The sequence below is a fragment of the Apodemus sylvaticus genome, chromosome 2 (assembly GCF_947179515.1).
Source record: "Apodemus sylvaticus chromosome 2, mApoSyl1.1, whole genome shotgun sequence".
NCBI lineage: Eukaryota > Metazoa > Chordata > Mammalia > Rodentia > Muridae > Apodemus > Apodemus sylvaticus.
In genome coordinates, this window is record NC_067473.1 from 57,697,991 (window position 1) to 57,714,578 (window position 16,588).

Below are 16,588 nucleotides of genomic sequence, written 5' to 3' on the forward strand. Positions count from 1 at the left end.
CTGCATGGCTGGGTTTCCCCTGTTGCAGATTGCTGATGTGCTGTCCTCCTCTTGGCTGCCTCTTGCAGCCCTAGTGTGCTTTGCCCCAGATTGTGTCTGTGGACCAGATGGGGCCCGTTTGCTCCTTCAGGGAGTGGTGATGGTGTATGCTACGGGACCTTTTCTGAGTGCTGATCACAATGGCTTATGGTCTATGATCAAGTATTGACAAATGGGACCTCATAAAATTGCCAAGTTTCTGTAATACAAAAGACACTGTCAATAGGACAAAATGGCAACCAGCATAGTAGGAAAACATCTTTACAAATCCAACATCTGATAGGAGCCTAATATCAAGTATATATAAGAACTCAAGAAGATAGACTCCAGAAAATCTAATAACCTTATTAAAAATGGGGTACAGAGGTAAACAAAGAATTTTCAACTGAGAGATATCAAATGGCCAAGAAGCACCTAAAGAAATATTCAACATCCTTAGTCATCAGGGAAATTCAAATCAAAACAACCCTGAGATTCTCTATCTCACATGAGTCAGATGGCTAAGATCAAAAACTCAGGTGACAGCAGATGCTGGTGAGGATATGGAGAAAGAAAAACATTTCTCCATTGTTGGTGGGATTACAAGCTGGTACAACCACTCTGGAAATCAGTTTGTTGGTTCCTCAGAAAATTGGACATAGTATTACCTATAGAAAAAGCTATACCATTCCTGAGCATATACCCAAAAGATTCTCAAGAACACATCCTCCACGGTGTTCATAACAGACTTATTTTAAAAGCCAAAAACTGGAAATAGCCCAAATTTCCCTCAACAAATGAATAGATACAGAAAATATGGTACATTTATACAATAGAGTACTACTCAGCTATTAAAAATTATGTATTCATGAAATTCGTAGGCAAATGGAGGGACCTAGAAAATACCATCCTGAGTGAGGTAACCCAATCACAAAAGAACAAACATGGTATGCACTCATTGATAAGTGGGTATTAGCCCAAAAGCTTGGAATACTCGATACAATTCATAGACCACATGGAGCACAAGAAGAAGGAAGACCAAAGTGCGGGTGCTTTGGTCCTTCTTAGAAAGGAAAACAAAATACTCATGGGAGCAAAAATGGAGACAAAGTATAGAGAAGAGACTGAAGGAAAGGCCATCCAGAGACTGTCCTACCTGGGGATTTATCCCATATTCAGTCACCAAAACCCGACACTATTTGTTGATGCCAAGAAATACTTGCTGATAGGAGCCTGGTATAGCTGACTCCTGAGAGGCCCTGCCAGAACCTTAGAAATACAAAGGTGGATCCTTGTAGCCAACCAATAGATTGAGTGTGGGATCCCCAATGGAAGAGTTAGAGGAAGGACTGAGGGAGCAGAAGGAGTTTGTAACCCCAAAGGAAGAACAACAATATCAACCAACCAGACTCCCCCCACCCACCCACACACACACACACAGAGCTCCCAGAGACTAAGCCACCAACCAAGGAGTACACATGGCTCCAGCTGCATATATAGCAGAGGATGGCCTTGTCAGGCATCAGTGGGAGGAGTAGTCCTTGATCCTATGAAGGCTTAATCCATGCCCCAATGTAGGAGAATTGAAGGTGGGGAGTTGTAAGTAGGTGGGTGGGTGGGTGGAAGAACACCCTCTTATAAGCAGGGAGAGGAGCCATGGAATAGGGGTTTTCCAGGAGTGGGGAACCTGAAAAGGGGATAACATTTGAAATGTAAATAAAGGAAATATTCAATTAAGAAAAGAAACAGTGCCTTAGTTGTTAGCTATTTGACAATACCTCTTACTCAGCACAGACCTAGAATTAAGTGTATCAGAATTTCTCAGGGAATATTGCAAACAATTCTTAAGACTTTGGCTTCTTCTCCGGTGATTATGATACTATGGGGTAAGGTTTGGACATATTCACTAAATTATTATTTTTATTTAATGAATAAAATGTATTATTTCCCCCTGTGGTAGAGAGCAGAGCAAATGATTTCACTTTACATTGTTGAGTGATAGATTTGTTGTGACCCTTGGAAACCTGAATTATGAGGAAGTAAATAGCTTGCTGAAGCCATACAGATTGCTCCTTACATTTTGTCTGACACCATGGCCATTTGTTTCAATCCTGTATACTTCTCAATAAACTACCATTGCCAAACTGTCTTCCACAGGGAGGTTATTATTCTCACAAAATGGAACTGGACTCATGGCCTAGAGAGGGAAGATGGATTTGGGGAAAACATCAGCTAATGAAAGTTACATGGTTAGGTTGTCTCTTTTCTATTTGTTGATTAACACTAAGATTTTTCTTAAGTAAAGTATAGTAACATGCACATTGACAGGGTGATTAGCATAACTTACATTATTTTTCCACAGTTATATGTAAGCAAAACTCTTCTTTAAGTTTACTCTGATTTTTCTTTGAATGCTACCTTTTAATAAACACAAAATTTAGAGCGTGCTTATTGTCTGTTTTATAGTATGTTGACTCAAATCCATTTGTTGATGTCATCTTTACCTTGCTTGAAAATGAAAGAAAGTGAAGTGATACTGTTTGTCAACTCTTTTCCCAAATTTTTCTCTCATTTGCTTCACAGGTTTTGACAAATTCTAAAATTTCACAAATTTGTGCCCATTCCCTCATTAGTAAAAGGCTGTCTGGAAAGACACATAGTTACTTAGCCTTCGGACTTAATGAATTTGCATTAAAAATTGCTTTGCTATCAGTCTTTGTTCCAAATGTATATGTCCTTTGGGTAGCAACAGACAATCTATATTCACTTCTTTTGCTGAAGTTGTGTTTTTATTGCATGAAATAAGGTAATGTGATAATTATTTTTCATATGGAGATATGAATATCAAATCTATTCCAAGAAAAGTTGCAGAGCTTTCTTTGGCAATTATGTTGTGTCAGCTAAAGCAGAGAGAAGCCCTTCTCTGATATTAAATATTAACTTAATAATGCTCATATTTAAGAAATTGAATATGATCATATCTTCAGCTTCCCTGAATTAAAGTTTAATGATGAAAGGGCATTTGGAGTAGTTATGTTTTATTTCAGATAGGAACTCAGAAAATAGGAATACTTGATACTCTTGCAAAGGGCACAGGTTCAGATCTAGACACCCATATATGGTATTCAAAACTACTAATAAATCCAGTTCCAGTACCATGTCTATTTCTGGCCTCCATGGGTGCATGCAGTGGTCAGGGAGAGGAGCAGTCATGCACATATACATGATAAAAAGGAGTTTTTAAAAGTTTAATCATAACTTTCTTGTCTGGTAAAATAAACAAATAATGGTTTTGAGTATAAGAATACAGAAATGTACATCAATAAGCCATAAATATTATCTTGAATTTGGGTATTACACCAATGGTTTAAAATTCCTAGAGTCTTTATTGCAATTTTTCATTTCCTTTTGAGCAATTTAAAGTAAACTGTACTCCTAGATTTTAGAAATTTCAAATATATGTAGTTAAAACCATAGATTGCATCTAGAACATGATGATGTGAATTAGATCTAAGATGATTTAATTGGCCTTTTGCTAGTTTGCACATGGACTTTTCCTTCAACAGTTTGAATTAATATCACTTTTAGGGCCACAGTGTATGTGTACAAGTCTGTCTCTTGTGAAAAACCAGTAAATGTTTGCCTTATTTTCTTAGCTTCAATATGAATAAGTTATTTAAGTAGAATCAAGTAGTTAAGCAGTTACATCATATGTCTGACTTGACCTTATAGGTATAAATTATATTTCCCAGTGTCATTGCCTACTGCTAAGGAAATGTACACATGTATATATGCCTATCTACTGCTCATAATAGGGCAAGGTAGATAATATTTGTTAGTCAATTTGGGAACAGTTATAAAAATTGTCAGAATAATGCCATGATTAAATCATAGGTTATTTGACAGCCTCTCTAGTAATTATTGCTTCTTTCTTATAGAAAATAAAATTGAAACACAAAATTGTTATAGCCATACAAATATAAGTAGCACAAAGCTATACACCCAAACAACTTAATTTGTTAACAGAAACTATAATTTTGAAATTTAAATTGGTAGAAAGGCAAGAGAAAATCTGGGACTTGCTGATTCCTTCTTCGATTGAGAAAGAATGACTTGCCTGTCAAGGTCACAGGAGTCTGCTGAAGTTAGAAGCCTTCTTTAGTTCCATAACCTTTTCCCACTAAGAGGCATAGGTTTTGGTAGATTGCTGTGACTCAAGCTCTTCAGAGGAATGATTCCTAATTGGTTAATTTGCCCAATTAATATGAATGTGACATAAGATTATGAAGATGTCTTTGTAACTCAGACTGCCATTGCAAACTACATCAGACTGGGTAACTGGAGAAACTATTTCTTAAATCACTGGAGGCCCAAAGGCTCAGAAAATGGTACCAGCATTGTCAAGTAATGGTGAGGGCCCAATTTCTGGCTTGCACATGTATTTCCTCCTATTAGTTCATGGTACAGGAGGAGGAAGAGGAGAAGAAAGAAGAAATGACAAAGATGAGAGGAAAGTGCTTACCTGGCTGTCTCCTATGGAAAATCTACCTTTATGAGGCCCTATAAGACTCCCAGAGCCCCACTGATAATGCTGTAACATGGGATCAGGGCTTCAAGTGATGCATTGTCAAGGGAGAAGCAAGCACTCAGGCTAACATTTCTGGGCTGCTCTCACACATCAAGCTTCATACCATGTTTATTTATGTTTACATTAAGTATTTTTCTTTCTGTTTTCTTTTTTATTAGATATATTCTTTATTTATATTTCAAATCTTGTCCCCTTTCCTGGTTCCCTCCTCCCCTGAAAAATCCCATAAGCCATCTCCCCTTCCCTAATCAGCCCTCCCCTGCTTCCCTGTTCTGGTATTCCTCTACACTACGGCATCAAGTCTTTCCAGGACCAAGGGCTTCTCCTCCCTTTGGTGTCTAGCAAGGCCATCCTCTGCTGCCTGTGTGTCTGGATCCATGAGTACTGCTCGTGGTAAATTTGAAACCAAGTTGCTCATTGAGCATATAGTGAATTGCCAAGAACAGTGGAGCACTGCAGAATTTGTATGGATGATTTTTATTCCTCAAAAAAAAGTATAAATAGATAGTTGTGATATGTTGAGAAAATGATTTAAACTTTTATGTTTTCCTTGTTTTTTTATGGGGCCTGGGAGGGAACCGTGGCACAACATGGTGGAAGCCGAGGGATGGAGTATGGGAAAGGATTCTCCCCTTCTCCTATATGGATTATGGGAATCAAACTCTGGTCATCAGCCTTGACTATAACAACCTTATCCGCAGAGCCATCTCACAGGCTTTAAAGTACCAAGATCACCAGGCTGAAGATAGAACCAGGAGGCCTTTGTGTTCTGGGTGAGCATTGTGTGACTGAGCCATGCCCCAGACCCTTTTTAAAGTATGTAATACTGACTGCTTTTTGCATTGTCTTTGTGAAGAGCTTAACTAGTCTTACCTGATTGTGTGATTGAATTTTATGTATGTGCTGCTGGAAAAAGTACTAAAGATATTAAATAGAAGCAAAGAAATCAATACTTCCTATTTTAAAATTGATTTTTGGTTATAATTTTCATTAATTTTTTAAAATCTGTGTTGCTGTGAATCCAGCACAAGGCTTCTGTGTACTAGCAATGCTCAACCACAGAGCTACACTTCCATTCCTGCAAGTAGTTATTTCTGAAATACATTTGATGATGCCATATTTGCTTCTGGTAAATTCGAGTTTCTGAAAAATGAAATCCTTTTTATAGTGATAGTAGGCTCCATCTTAGATACTGATACCTATATCTCGGTTTTTATGATGCTTCATGTTTTATATTATTTATAACATATTGTTTTTAAATCCCCAATGTGTTAAATAAGCCCTCAGATTCAGAATAGTTCTGAAGTTGAATCAAGACTCTGAAGTCATGCTCCTTATTGGACGTAGATGTACTGACATGTTTACATAGTAGCATAGCATATAACCACTTAGGATAAGAGAAGACAGTGAAAAGGATGGACATGTGGCCTAGCGGAAATATTGAGGGGCGGGGTGGGGGGCAGGTTTCTGCATACGTGACTCTCTTCGTAAAATAAAATAAATGTAGACTTCTAGGCTTTTATCCTGAGAAGCCCTTGTTGCATATGTGCTATTAAGTCTAGAAAAAGTCAAATACACCAGCTGGCAGATGGAGACTGCTGTGTTCTAAATGCCCCATGTGAACGTCACATTGAAGTTAGAGTGGAAATTCAGTGCAATGGCTCTGCGCATTCACTAAGTTCATCCGCAGCCCCACAGCAAAGGTGGAAAACAGTCACAGACATGAGGACACCGGGTCTTGAAAGGTTGCTTAAGGTTACATAGCCAATTACAAGAAAGCAGATAGTGCATATGCTCGACCATGTGATCCCATAGGTCTGTGGCCACATCCTGTGGCCACTAGCTTTATAGAATTCTTTACCCAGAGTAATGTTCAATGTGGTTGGAAAATGCTTGGGATTTTTGGTTGCTTTTTTGTTCTTTCTATTTGTTTGTTTGTTTGTTTGTTTGTTTGTTTTGGGGTATTTTGTTTGCTTTCTAGCGCAGTCAATTTATAGCATTGGGATTGGTGGTGCTTTCAAATGGAATTAGATCTAATAGGCTTAGTGTGTTCTCTGAGCATAAGTCTTGCTTCCCCTGCTGGGCAGTGGTGACACATGCCTTTAATCCCAGCACTTGAGAGGCAGAGGGAGATCTATCTCTGAGTTCAAAGCCAGCCTGGTCTACAGAACTAGTACTAGGACAGCCAGGGTTATACAGAGAAACCCTGTGTGTGTGTGGGAGGGGGGGAGGGGTCGGACCCAAAACCTTCCATCCCACAGTAACAGCAGGAAGTGTCCTTGTGGATGGCTCTTCAGTAGAGTAACTCTGAAAAGCAATTGCCTCTTTAATTGTACCATTCGTGGAGGAGCAAAAGACGGCTGGTTGTAATCAGGCACTGTCTACAAAGGCTGACATTGGCAAAGGCACTCTAGATATGTATAGATTTTTTGGAGAAGTACAACAAAGGAGGTGACATCAAGAAGGAATAAAAGATTCTTTTACAAGGAAATTAGGACAGAATCAAGGAAGTTGTACACATTATGTATCAACTGTGGTGTACTATTCAATAAGCTAATAATCAGTGGTGGTATTCTGTCAGCAGGCTCTACCCCAACAGGTTAAGATTCTAGCTACCTTATTTCTTATCAAATTAACATTTGTGTTGATGTGGTCTACAGACAGTGACATAATCAGACTTAATAATATGATGTGTCTGCCTTTTGTGAGTTTAGCATTGTTTTCAGATTTTCTATGACAAATCTCCACTCTTACAATCCATTTTCTATTTCTGCTTTGAGTACTATAAAGTTTCCATATTTAAAGTTCAGTAGGCAAATTTCCTACTGTCTCTGGAGTTTTTGTAAAATAACTTACTTCTGATTGTCTCAGCTTACTCCTCTGCAAAATAAGAATAGAAAGAGAATTCGATTGATAGGAATTCAATTGAGAGAGAGACAGAGACAGAGAGAGATTTTGTGTGTGTGAGATAAAAATGGCTTTTGTTTTTGAGAGAGTGTGTAGGTATTGTAGAATGTGTATGTGAGGTCGACGTGGGGGGTGGAGGGGGGGGGAGAGAGAGAGAGAGAGAGAGAGAGAGAGAGAGAGAGAGAGAGAGAGAGAGAGAGAGAGAGAGAGAATATGTAGAGAGAAAGTTTGTGTGTATGTGAAAAGTGTGTAGAAAGAATGTATGTGAGATGTATGTGAAGAGACTGTGTGTAGACTGAGTGTATATGTAGAGAGAGTGTGAGGAGAGAGGGGAAAGGGGGAGGGAGAAAGATTGGGGCTCAAAGCCAAGGTCATATATGTGTCATATCAAGAACGTGTCTCTCATTCCTAAGCACTGGTGTGATTTTTATGAATAAGGAAGATGCTGGTGCTCCATGTATTGTCTAGACTGTGGTTGTTACTGTCAGTATTGCCATTGTGTAATCCACTCCTCAGCTGTGACCTCTCCATAATAGATGCTCACCCCTGGTTCTGGAAAGACTCAGTGTAGCAGTATAGGGCAAAACCAGAACAGGGAAGTGGGAAGGGGCGGGTGGGAGAACAGGGGGAGGGAAGGGGGCTTATGTGACTTTCGGGGAGAGTGGGGGGCCAGAAAAGGGGAAATCATTTGAAATATAAATAAAAAATATATCGAATAAAAAAACTGTATCAAAATGCCAAAAAAAAATAATAATAATAGATGGTCACCATTGTCCTCCCAGCATCTGCTATCTGATAGAGGAAAGCATTTACTTTTAGATTCGTCCTGTTACACGTATATATGTTGTGTATTTTTTATCAGGCAGACAGGGACTTATGCATTTCATAATATAGCCATGGTTATAGTTGGGCTTTTAAATCAGAGCATTGGGAAGAGGCTGTGGTGGTCTGGCTAACATTGCGGGATGAGATAGAAGCTTTTAGAGATGGCGCATCTCCTCCTCTTCTGCCTCTGCATTTGAGCTTGCAGGCTTTTCTCAATGTCTTGCCTCCGCCTCACAGCCCAGAGTCAGGGCAGTGTTTGTGGCCCATGTTGGAGAAGGAGATTCACACCATGGTAACATGGTTTTGATGTGGGAAATTGTTGGGGCAAGGATTGCAGATATGCAGTGCTCAGGGTATACCCTTAGCAAGAGCCCCCAGCTGTTTACATGTACAGTCACAGGCAAGGAAGTTCTTCTGGGGCACCTGCTGCATGGGTCCTTTTCCCATTGTTTGGCTGTCATATGGCACCATGTCCTTCTTAGCATCTTCATGGAATAATCCTGAACCAGAAAGCCATGTCATGTTATGAGACTTTCTTTAACAGCTAGTGAAACAAAAAGAAGGAAAAGAAAAAGCAATCAGTACCAGCTACAGGTATTATCATACATTTTACAAAATGAACCAAAGGAGGGATAAATTAAACATACTACTGTTAGAACTGAATCCAGGGGCTGAGGGGAACATACGCCGCATCGTCTGCATGGAAGAAGAGCAATAGAAACTGTATCATTTTTTACTGACTTGTTCTGTCAGTGATTGAGGCATTTCAGCATACAACCGGGAAAATAATAGGTTACTTTCACAATGGTAGAAGTTTAACAAATGCTCAATCACTCACCCTGCATCAGCGCTGTCATTGGTGAGAGCTTTGCTGTATGATATTGATGCCTTTCTTCTTTCTTATTGCCGTATTCTTTGCAGATTCAATCTGTCTGCAATGGGCCACTAAACATTTCAATTTGCTACCTGTAGAGCTGGACTGCAATGCTGAAACTGAAATGAGAGAGAAATGGATTTAGTGGAACTCAAAAGAGAGAGTTTCATGGATTTTTATACAAGGATGCACAAACTGAAACCCACTGATAAGATACACTCGATCACTTTTGAGTGTGTCATAAAAGTACATGGTATTAAGCAATTCAGGTATTATTTATAGGGAAAATAGACTCAGCTTGGCACTGATAAGACCCCCTACATTTGCAGGAACTGAGACTCTGTCAGCCGGGGTATACATACCTATAGTTAGTGCCATGATAATAGCTTTCCATACTTGTAAAATTATGCTTACTCCGGTGTTCTGCAGTGAGCTGATCTAGGAAAGAATAGGAGAAAGTTAAAAAAAAAAATGGCTATACCCAAGCATTTATTATTTTCATAGGAGCAGTCATTTGGGAGATCTCCTAACTGGAAAAAGGAGCCATGTCCTTAGGAGAGCCTCCTATTTTTGTCATTTTCTCTAACAACTACCTATGCTTCTGTAACTAACCACAGATTTCACATCTTAGCCCTCATCCCTGTTTGCTACTGTAGGCTCCTTTGGACTATGTTTCTCTCTGCTCAATATCTAGGTATACCAAAAGTCTCTTTCCTGAGATTAAACCTGAGATATGTAATGGAAAGTAGATATGATCAATTGCTAGAATATTAAAAACTACCCAGCAAAAAAAAAACATAGAATCATTGAAAATTAAATCCTTAAAACATATTAAAGTACCTCATTGCAGTGTCCATTGTATCCACTAGAATGACCAAGACCAAGCTTGGAAAATGGCAGACATTGAAATCCACTGATGTAAATGCTGAATGGTTTGGTGTTAAATTTAAAGCATGGACTTGGCATATAACTTTACATTTCTATTCCTATGTATATTTACCAAAAAGAATCAGAATGGGAGAATCGAACAAGTATATCTCCACACATTATCCATAGTAACTAAAAGTAACCAAAGATCCATCAACAGATATATAGATAAATTAATGGTACATCCATATAATGGGATATCATTCCACTGTGAAAGAGAATTAACTGCTTATATATATTATAAAACTTCTAAAACATTATTCTTGACTAAGTTAGAGAGGCCATACTCAATAGTTAATATATAATGCAATTAATGTAAAATATTTCTAGTACTTAATTCTCATAATTAGAATACAGATTGTTGTTGCTGGGCATGGTGGCGCACGCCTGTAATCCCAGCACTCAAAAGGCAGAGGCAGGTGGATTTCTGAGTTTAAGGCCAGCCTGGTCTACAGAGTGAATTTCAGGACAGCCAGGACTATACAGAGAAACCCTGTCTCGAAAAACCAAATATATATATTTATATATAATACAGATTGTTGTTGTTGTTGTTGTTCACTATAGGATAGGAGAAGGGGAGAAATGAGAGTGATTGCCTATTGGATTAGAGGTTTTACTTTGGAGTGGAAGAACTGTTTTGGAATGACAGGTAACCACCACATCATGGGAAAGTACTAAATGCCCTTGAGCTTGCGTTTTAATGTGGGTAATTCGCTATGTAAACTTTACCTTCATAAATCATGTTTCCTAACAAGTAGGTGAGAGATGCTAACCAGGGAAAGGTAAACCAAAGTGCTGTTGGTAAAGACAAGCACTCCTAGGTAGTGGTTCACTGTGGCTGGTCTCTTATGTGGTGCGAGCATTCTGAAGCAGGGCTGAGAGTGGGTAATACTGAGCTCTTGGTCTACAGAGCCAATTGACTGGAAGAGTAGTAAATGGAAGAGGCAGTAAGTGTCGTGTTCCTTCCTAACAGGTGTGGCCTTCCCTGTGGGATGGATGCATTACCTTCCCCTCCCCATGGGCCCTTATCATCATTACTTTCATCACGCTGAAGTATTTATTTAATGGGTGTTTCTTGTGCTAGAGACATTGTGTTAATCTTTGGGAATATAACTGTGAAGAGGTGAGCATAATATATTCTTCATTGAATTTAGTTTCTAGTAAAGGAGAAAGAATCAAAACAAACAAAACATTAAAACCCCAAAACAAACCATACATAAATAGACAACACAAAAATATCAAACACTTCATTAAGAACTGTGCTAGAAATTAATAGAAAGATGAAAGCTGGGACCATGGGAAGGCTTGCTTTGACTCCACTCTGTAGAATACACAGAAGCTTGGGCCTGGAGGCTGAGCCCCTTCACACCTCTGATACGAAGTGTCAAACTAGCTAAGCTCTTTTGAGATGTTACATGTTTTATTTTTTTAAAAGTATATATTTCCCTTAAAAGTATGTATTTTCTCTTAAAAGTATATATTTCCCTTTATGTGATGGTTCTCAACCTTCCTAGTGCTATGACTGCATAATATATTGTTCATGACCAACCATAAAATTATTTTTGCTATACTTCATAACTATAATTTTGCTAGTGGTATAAATTCTAATTGAATATTTTTGGAGATAGAGACTTGTCAATGGGGTTGCAACCTACAGGTTGAAAATCATTATCTTAATATTTGAACTTTTCTGGCTACCTACACTTTGTGCTTATTGCATATTCCTAACTATTTACTTAAAAAACTTAAGTATTTATCCATTCCTTTTTGTTGTTATTTGTTCCTTTGTTTGTAGCTATGATTTCATACAGCCCACGATGGTTTTGAACTTACTATATAGCAAAAGATGACATTAATCTCCTGATCCTCTTGCCTCCACTCAGGAAAATGCTGGGTGGACTTGGCCTTATTCGGTGCTAGAGATGAAACCCAGGACTTTCTGAGCACTAGCCAAGCATTCTGTTAACTGAGCTATACCCCCAAATCCCAGAATTTATTTTCTCCATGCCAATGCATTGCTCTCACCGACTGCACTTTATTCTAGTCAGGCACTTGGCTCATCGGTATAAGGCTTTTATGTTCTTTTAAAACACTACCTTTTTATACCACTTTCTGCTAAGTAAAACATTTCTGGTGCATTGTCTAATTCCAACTCTTCCATACTTTTGACTCCAGCTTTCTTGAGATTGACTTGTTGGCTGATGTCTGTTCCCATCTTGTCAAAGTTGCCACCCAGTGCCCTCACTCTTGTCTCCCATACTTTCTCGCATCTCTTCCAGCCACTCCCTTCTCCTGTTGTCTTGGTCTCTCTTGACTCCTGTCTGTCCTCATCTTCTTTCCTCACCCTACCCTGTTAGTTTTTGTGTGTTTGCTTGGTTGTTTTGTTTTGTTTTCATTTTTTAGAGACAGACTGTCTTGTAGCCCAGACTGACATAGAATTTATTGCATACTCCAGGCTGGCCTTCAACTCTTGCCAGGCCTGCCTCTTTCTCCCAGCATGGGACCATGAAGTTGACTTCTCCTGCTTACCTGCATTCTGACTTCAGAAAGCATATTTCTTTATCTGAAAGTTTCTGTCAAGTAGGTGTATTAATCTTGTTCCAATGGGAAAATCATTTATAGGTAGTGCTGAGTCATCAAAGCAATTAGCTTTGCCTCAGGAGTTTGCCTAAGACATTTTACCACAAGCAAGAATTTTTTTTTTTTACCTGTTTCTGAAAAAGATTAAAGCCAGTAATCTCAGTGCTCAGGAGACTGGCACAAGTGCTGCAGGCTGGACTGTACAGACCGATCTTGTATATGAATGAAATTTAATGAATATTTTCAGTTCTCACTGGCTAATTTTTACAGTGCCACCCTCAAGACATTTGTTGTAGCCTGCTACATGTTGAATATTCTTCTAGAGGATATATTCAATGATGTAATGGTTCAGTCAAAAAAAATGTATGGTAAGTTCTAATGTATGAAGTGTATACTTCTATTCCTAGCTATATTTACCAAAAGGAATCAGAATGGGAAAGCAAAAAACTGTATCTGAACACAGATTTCTAATAGCATTATCCATTGTAACTAAAATTAGCTCGAAGATCTATCAACAGATACAAGGATAAATTACTGGTATATTCATATAATGGAATACTATCCCACCATGAAAGGTGGTGGGAAAGTTGACAGGAGATTAGTATTTGTGGAGATTTCAATACTGTAACAGAAACAACCTGCAAAGCCTAATTCAAGAACTTGTTATAGTGTTCTTGGGAGAGTATCTTGGGCAAAGGGAACCTGTTTACACATACAGATTTACAAAACCTTGAATGCAAAGGATAGTGCTTTCAAATAATCTAGAAAAGTCCCCTGTGCTCACAGAGTACATGCTTTTCATATTTGGCATCATCTATTAGACTGAAAGATTTAAAATGACTTTAGTACCACTCTGGTCTTCTGAAAGGAGACATAAAATTGAAACTATTCAAAAGGGAAGAGCTTTCCTCTAAAGATTCTTGTCTATAAGACTCATTTGTAGTCCTTAAAGAAAAGTAAATATTGCAGAAGGGTGTTTCTTCAGTTGACCAGAGTTCATACAAGTGTCAAGTTATTTGAAACATGAACTTTATTGCTGGTTTCATTATCAAGCTAAAAACTACTTAATTCTCTTTGATGTTTCCCATGAGTTTAGAATTGGCACATAACACCAGAAAAACAAAGCAATGTGAGATAGAAAGAATCCAGACAAAGATGAGTTGTTAGAACTTTTTAAGATGGCCTTCTTGATTCTTATGTATTTGGGTGGCTTCCAAAGAGATACCAAAAATGAAATCAGGAAAATTTCTAGGTATTTCAAGGTTGATAAGTAGTAGGAAATCTTTGGATCTTGGTGAAATTTGCAGGTTTACAAGTGACCGGGATTAGCTCCTACAAATTACTTATTATCTAAGGGCATGTGGGATTTTCTTCACTTTATCAAGGCCACATTAGATGTTGATTCATTTTCTGTCTCTCTGTCTCTCATTTTTCTCTCCTTCTCCCACCTTTCCTTGCTCCTCTCCCCACTGACCTTTATGTCTATCTCTGTGTGTATATATATGTGTGCTTGAGTGTGTCTCACTTACTTGTGAGATCTCCTGTTACTTTTACCCATGCCACTGTGTTTCTGCATAATCTTATTAGAATACATTATTTTTATATTTCTCCTTTTGACAGTTTGAGAGCATCTTGTAGCAATGCTATATTTTGTGAAATTTGTACCCAAGAAAGTTCTCACTATATTTTTTATAAATTTCTAATGAGTAGACATATTGGCACAGGGGTATGAGGGTATAAAGTGCCTGTTTTGTATATGGTTGCTACATGGTTATGTAATTTCCTAAAATTGGAATATTTGTCTGAGAAGACAATACATTATCAAAAGAATAGAATATATCTTAGTGATTTACTTTATTGATAGATCAGGAACCACTTCACTGAAGAGAATCAGGAGCTTCTTAGCAGAGAGAATAGAACTTTAGAAAAATTTATATGAGGAGATAAGACTCATGTTAAATGGTACTGGAGTAATAGTGACTGAATTCATTGGTAGCCATCAAAGTCTCCACTCACCAAATAATAGCGATAAACCATCTTATCCAGGAGGTATTAAGAAACAGGTTATACAAGTTAGGGGAAAGCATAAAGCTAAACTGGCAAGGAAAGGAAAAACATTGTTTTTCTAATTTTCATATCAGTATACATAGAGCAGTACTCAGCTTGGACTCTGCTAAACCCATCATGTAGATACAAATTCCTTTGGTGTTCTAACCAGTCATGAGGCAAGAATGAGAAGGAATCATTGTCTCTGTGAACCAGCTACCTACAAAAAGTATCTGAGGATTTTAGCTGCAAAGTATCTATACACCTTCAGGCAGTGAGAATTTTGTGAAGAAGTCATCACTTCTGGGGAAGAAAGTTGCTCTCGTGACCAAGCCAATAGGTCTAGAAACAGAGTGAGCTCTAGTGTCTAGGGTCACTTACTACCAGGTAATCTTTCTTCTTGTGCTAGCGTGGCTAGGAGTTTGGAACCCAGAGGTATGCATCTAAGTTCAGGTACTGGCTTCTCACCATTATTATATAACCTTAGGCCCCTAACTTCTCTGAAATATGAAATTGAAGTAATACTGATTTGTCCTCTGTAGGATTGTAATGACTGATAGTTATATGGGCATTAAGCACATTATAAAGTTTTTGATACAAAATGTTCCCCCAAGAAAGCCAACTGTGAGAAAGCGTGTGGGCACATGTATGTCCATGTTTGTGAGCTGACTAGTCCCATCAAGGGAGGGTGCATTCTGGGGAGATCTGTGTTTGGCCTCTGACTGTATTACCCTTACTGTAGCACTATAGATCCACCCTCCACTCCACTTACAGTCCTCAAGATTTTCATGGCAAACTATGATATATATGGGACATTTTAAGAATAATGTGTTATTTAAAGCTAAATAAACCAAAAGCAAGACCTTTTAGACTAAAAGTGGTTTATCTTCCAGGAAGCTGTAGATTTAGATTCTGGGCCTTGGATGTCATTCAATCTGTCTTTAGCCTTTAGCTCTTCAATTATAGGCTCCGTTGCAGTATTTATCAGAACTTGTTCCTCAACTCTTCTCCCTCATTGTAGTCATGGTTTGATACTTAGCATTGTAAGAGCAAAGAAATCAATATAAATTATTTTAAATATGACACACTGACAAGAACAAACAATATGTACAGCAAGATTTCTCTGAAGTAGATGTTGGTGGTTTCTGATTTAATTGAATTAGAACAGCATATCCCCTTTCAAGGTGTAATGGCTGTTTTAAATGTAAGGTGCCAACATTCCATGCATATTGGAAATGTCTTATTTAGCATTCTGTTCTCCAACCCTACTAAGTATAGCAATTCCTAAAAACTGATTTCTCCTTAGAAAATGGATGGATAGGTCAATGATGGATGGATGGTTGGATGGATGGATGGATGGATGGATGGATGGATGGATGGATGGATGGATGATGGATGAGAGCATAGATAGCAGAGTGGATCATTGGCTGCTGGATAGGTGGTTACACGGATGAATGGGTGCATAGATGAATGAATTGACAGCATACAGAAGAGCTGGGAATTAGTAGGTTTTCAGCCTCTAATATTGTCTACTATGTTTCTCACCATCACCACCATGGAACACCACCTCTGGTTTCCAAACTCTTAGGGTGATGTTTTGTTTGTCTTTTTTTTAATCTCTGCTCTCTCACTCAGTCCTAGAATACTTTTTCCTTAAGAGACTTGAGTGAATAAAGTTAAACACTGGGTCTTATGATAGCATTTCACCAGTATTAGCAGGAAGGTAAATTTCCTATTCCTCTCCTACTTACTTTTTGTTTAAATGTCTGAGTAAAAGAACTATTAGACTCAGAATGATATTTTACTTACATTGTTAGATTAAA

At 38.3% G+C, this 16,588-nt stretch overlaps 1 protein-coding gene across 2 annotated transcripts in view; it reads left to right on the top strand.

The window, feature by feature from the left end:
- The window catches only part of Exoc4 (exocyst complex component 4), a 772,455-nt gene that overhangs the window by 423,203 nt on the left and 332,664 nt on the right, over window positions 1–16,588 (top strand). The window contains exon 11 of one of the 2 annotated variants that reach the window (XM_052173402.1): window positions 5,308–5,379. The exons of the other annotated variant lie outside the window; for it this stretch is intronic. Coding sequence (XP_052029362.1) covers window positions 5,308–5,379 — 72 coding nt within the window. The remainder of the gene's footprint in view (window positions 1–5,307; window positions 5,380–16,588) is intronic. 2 annotated transcript variants of the gene reach the window in all.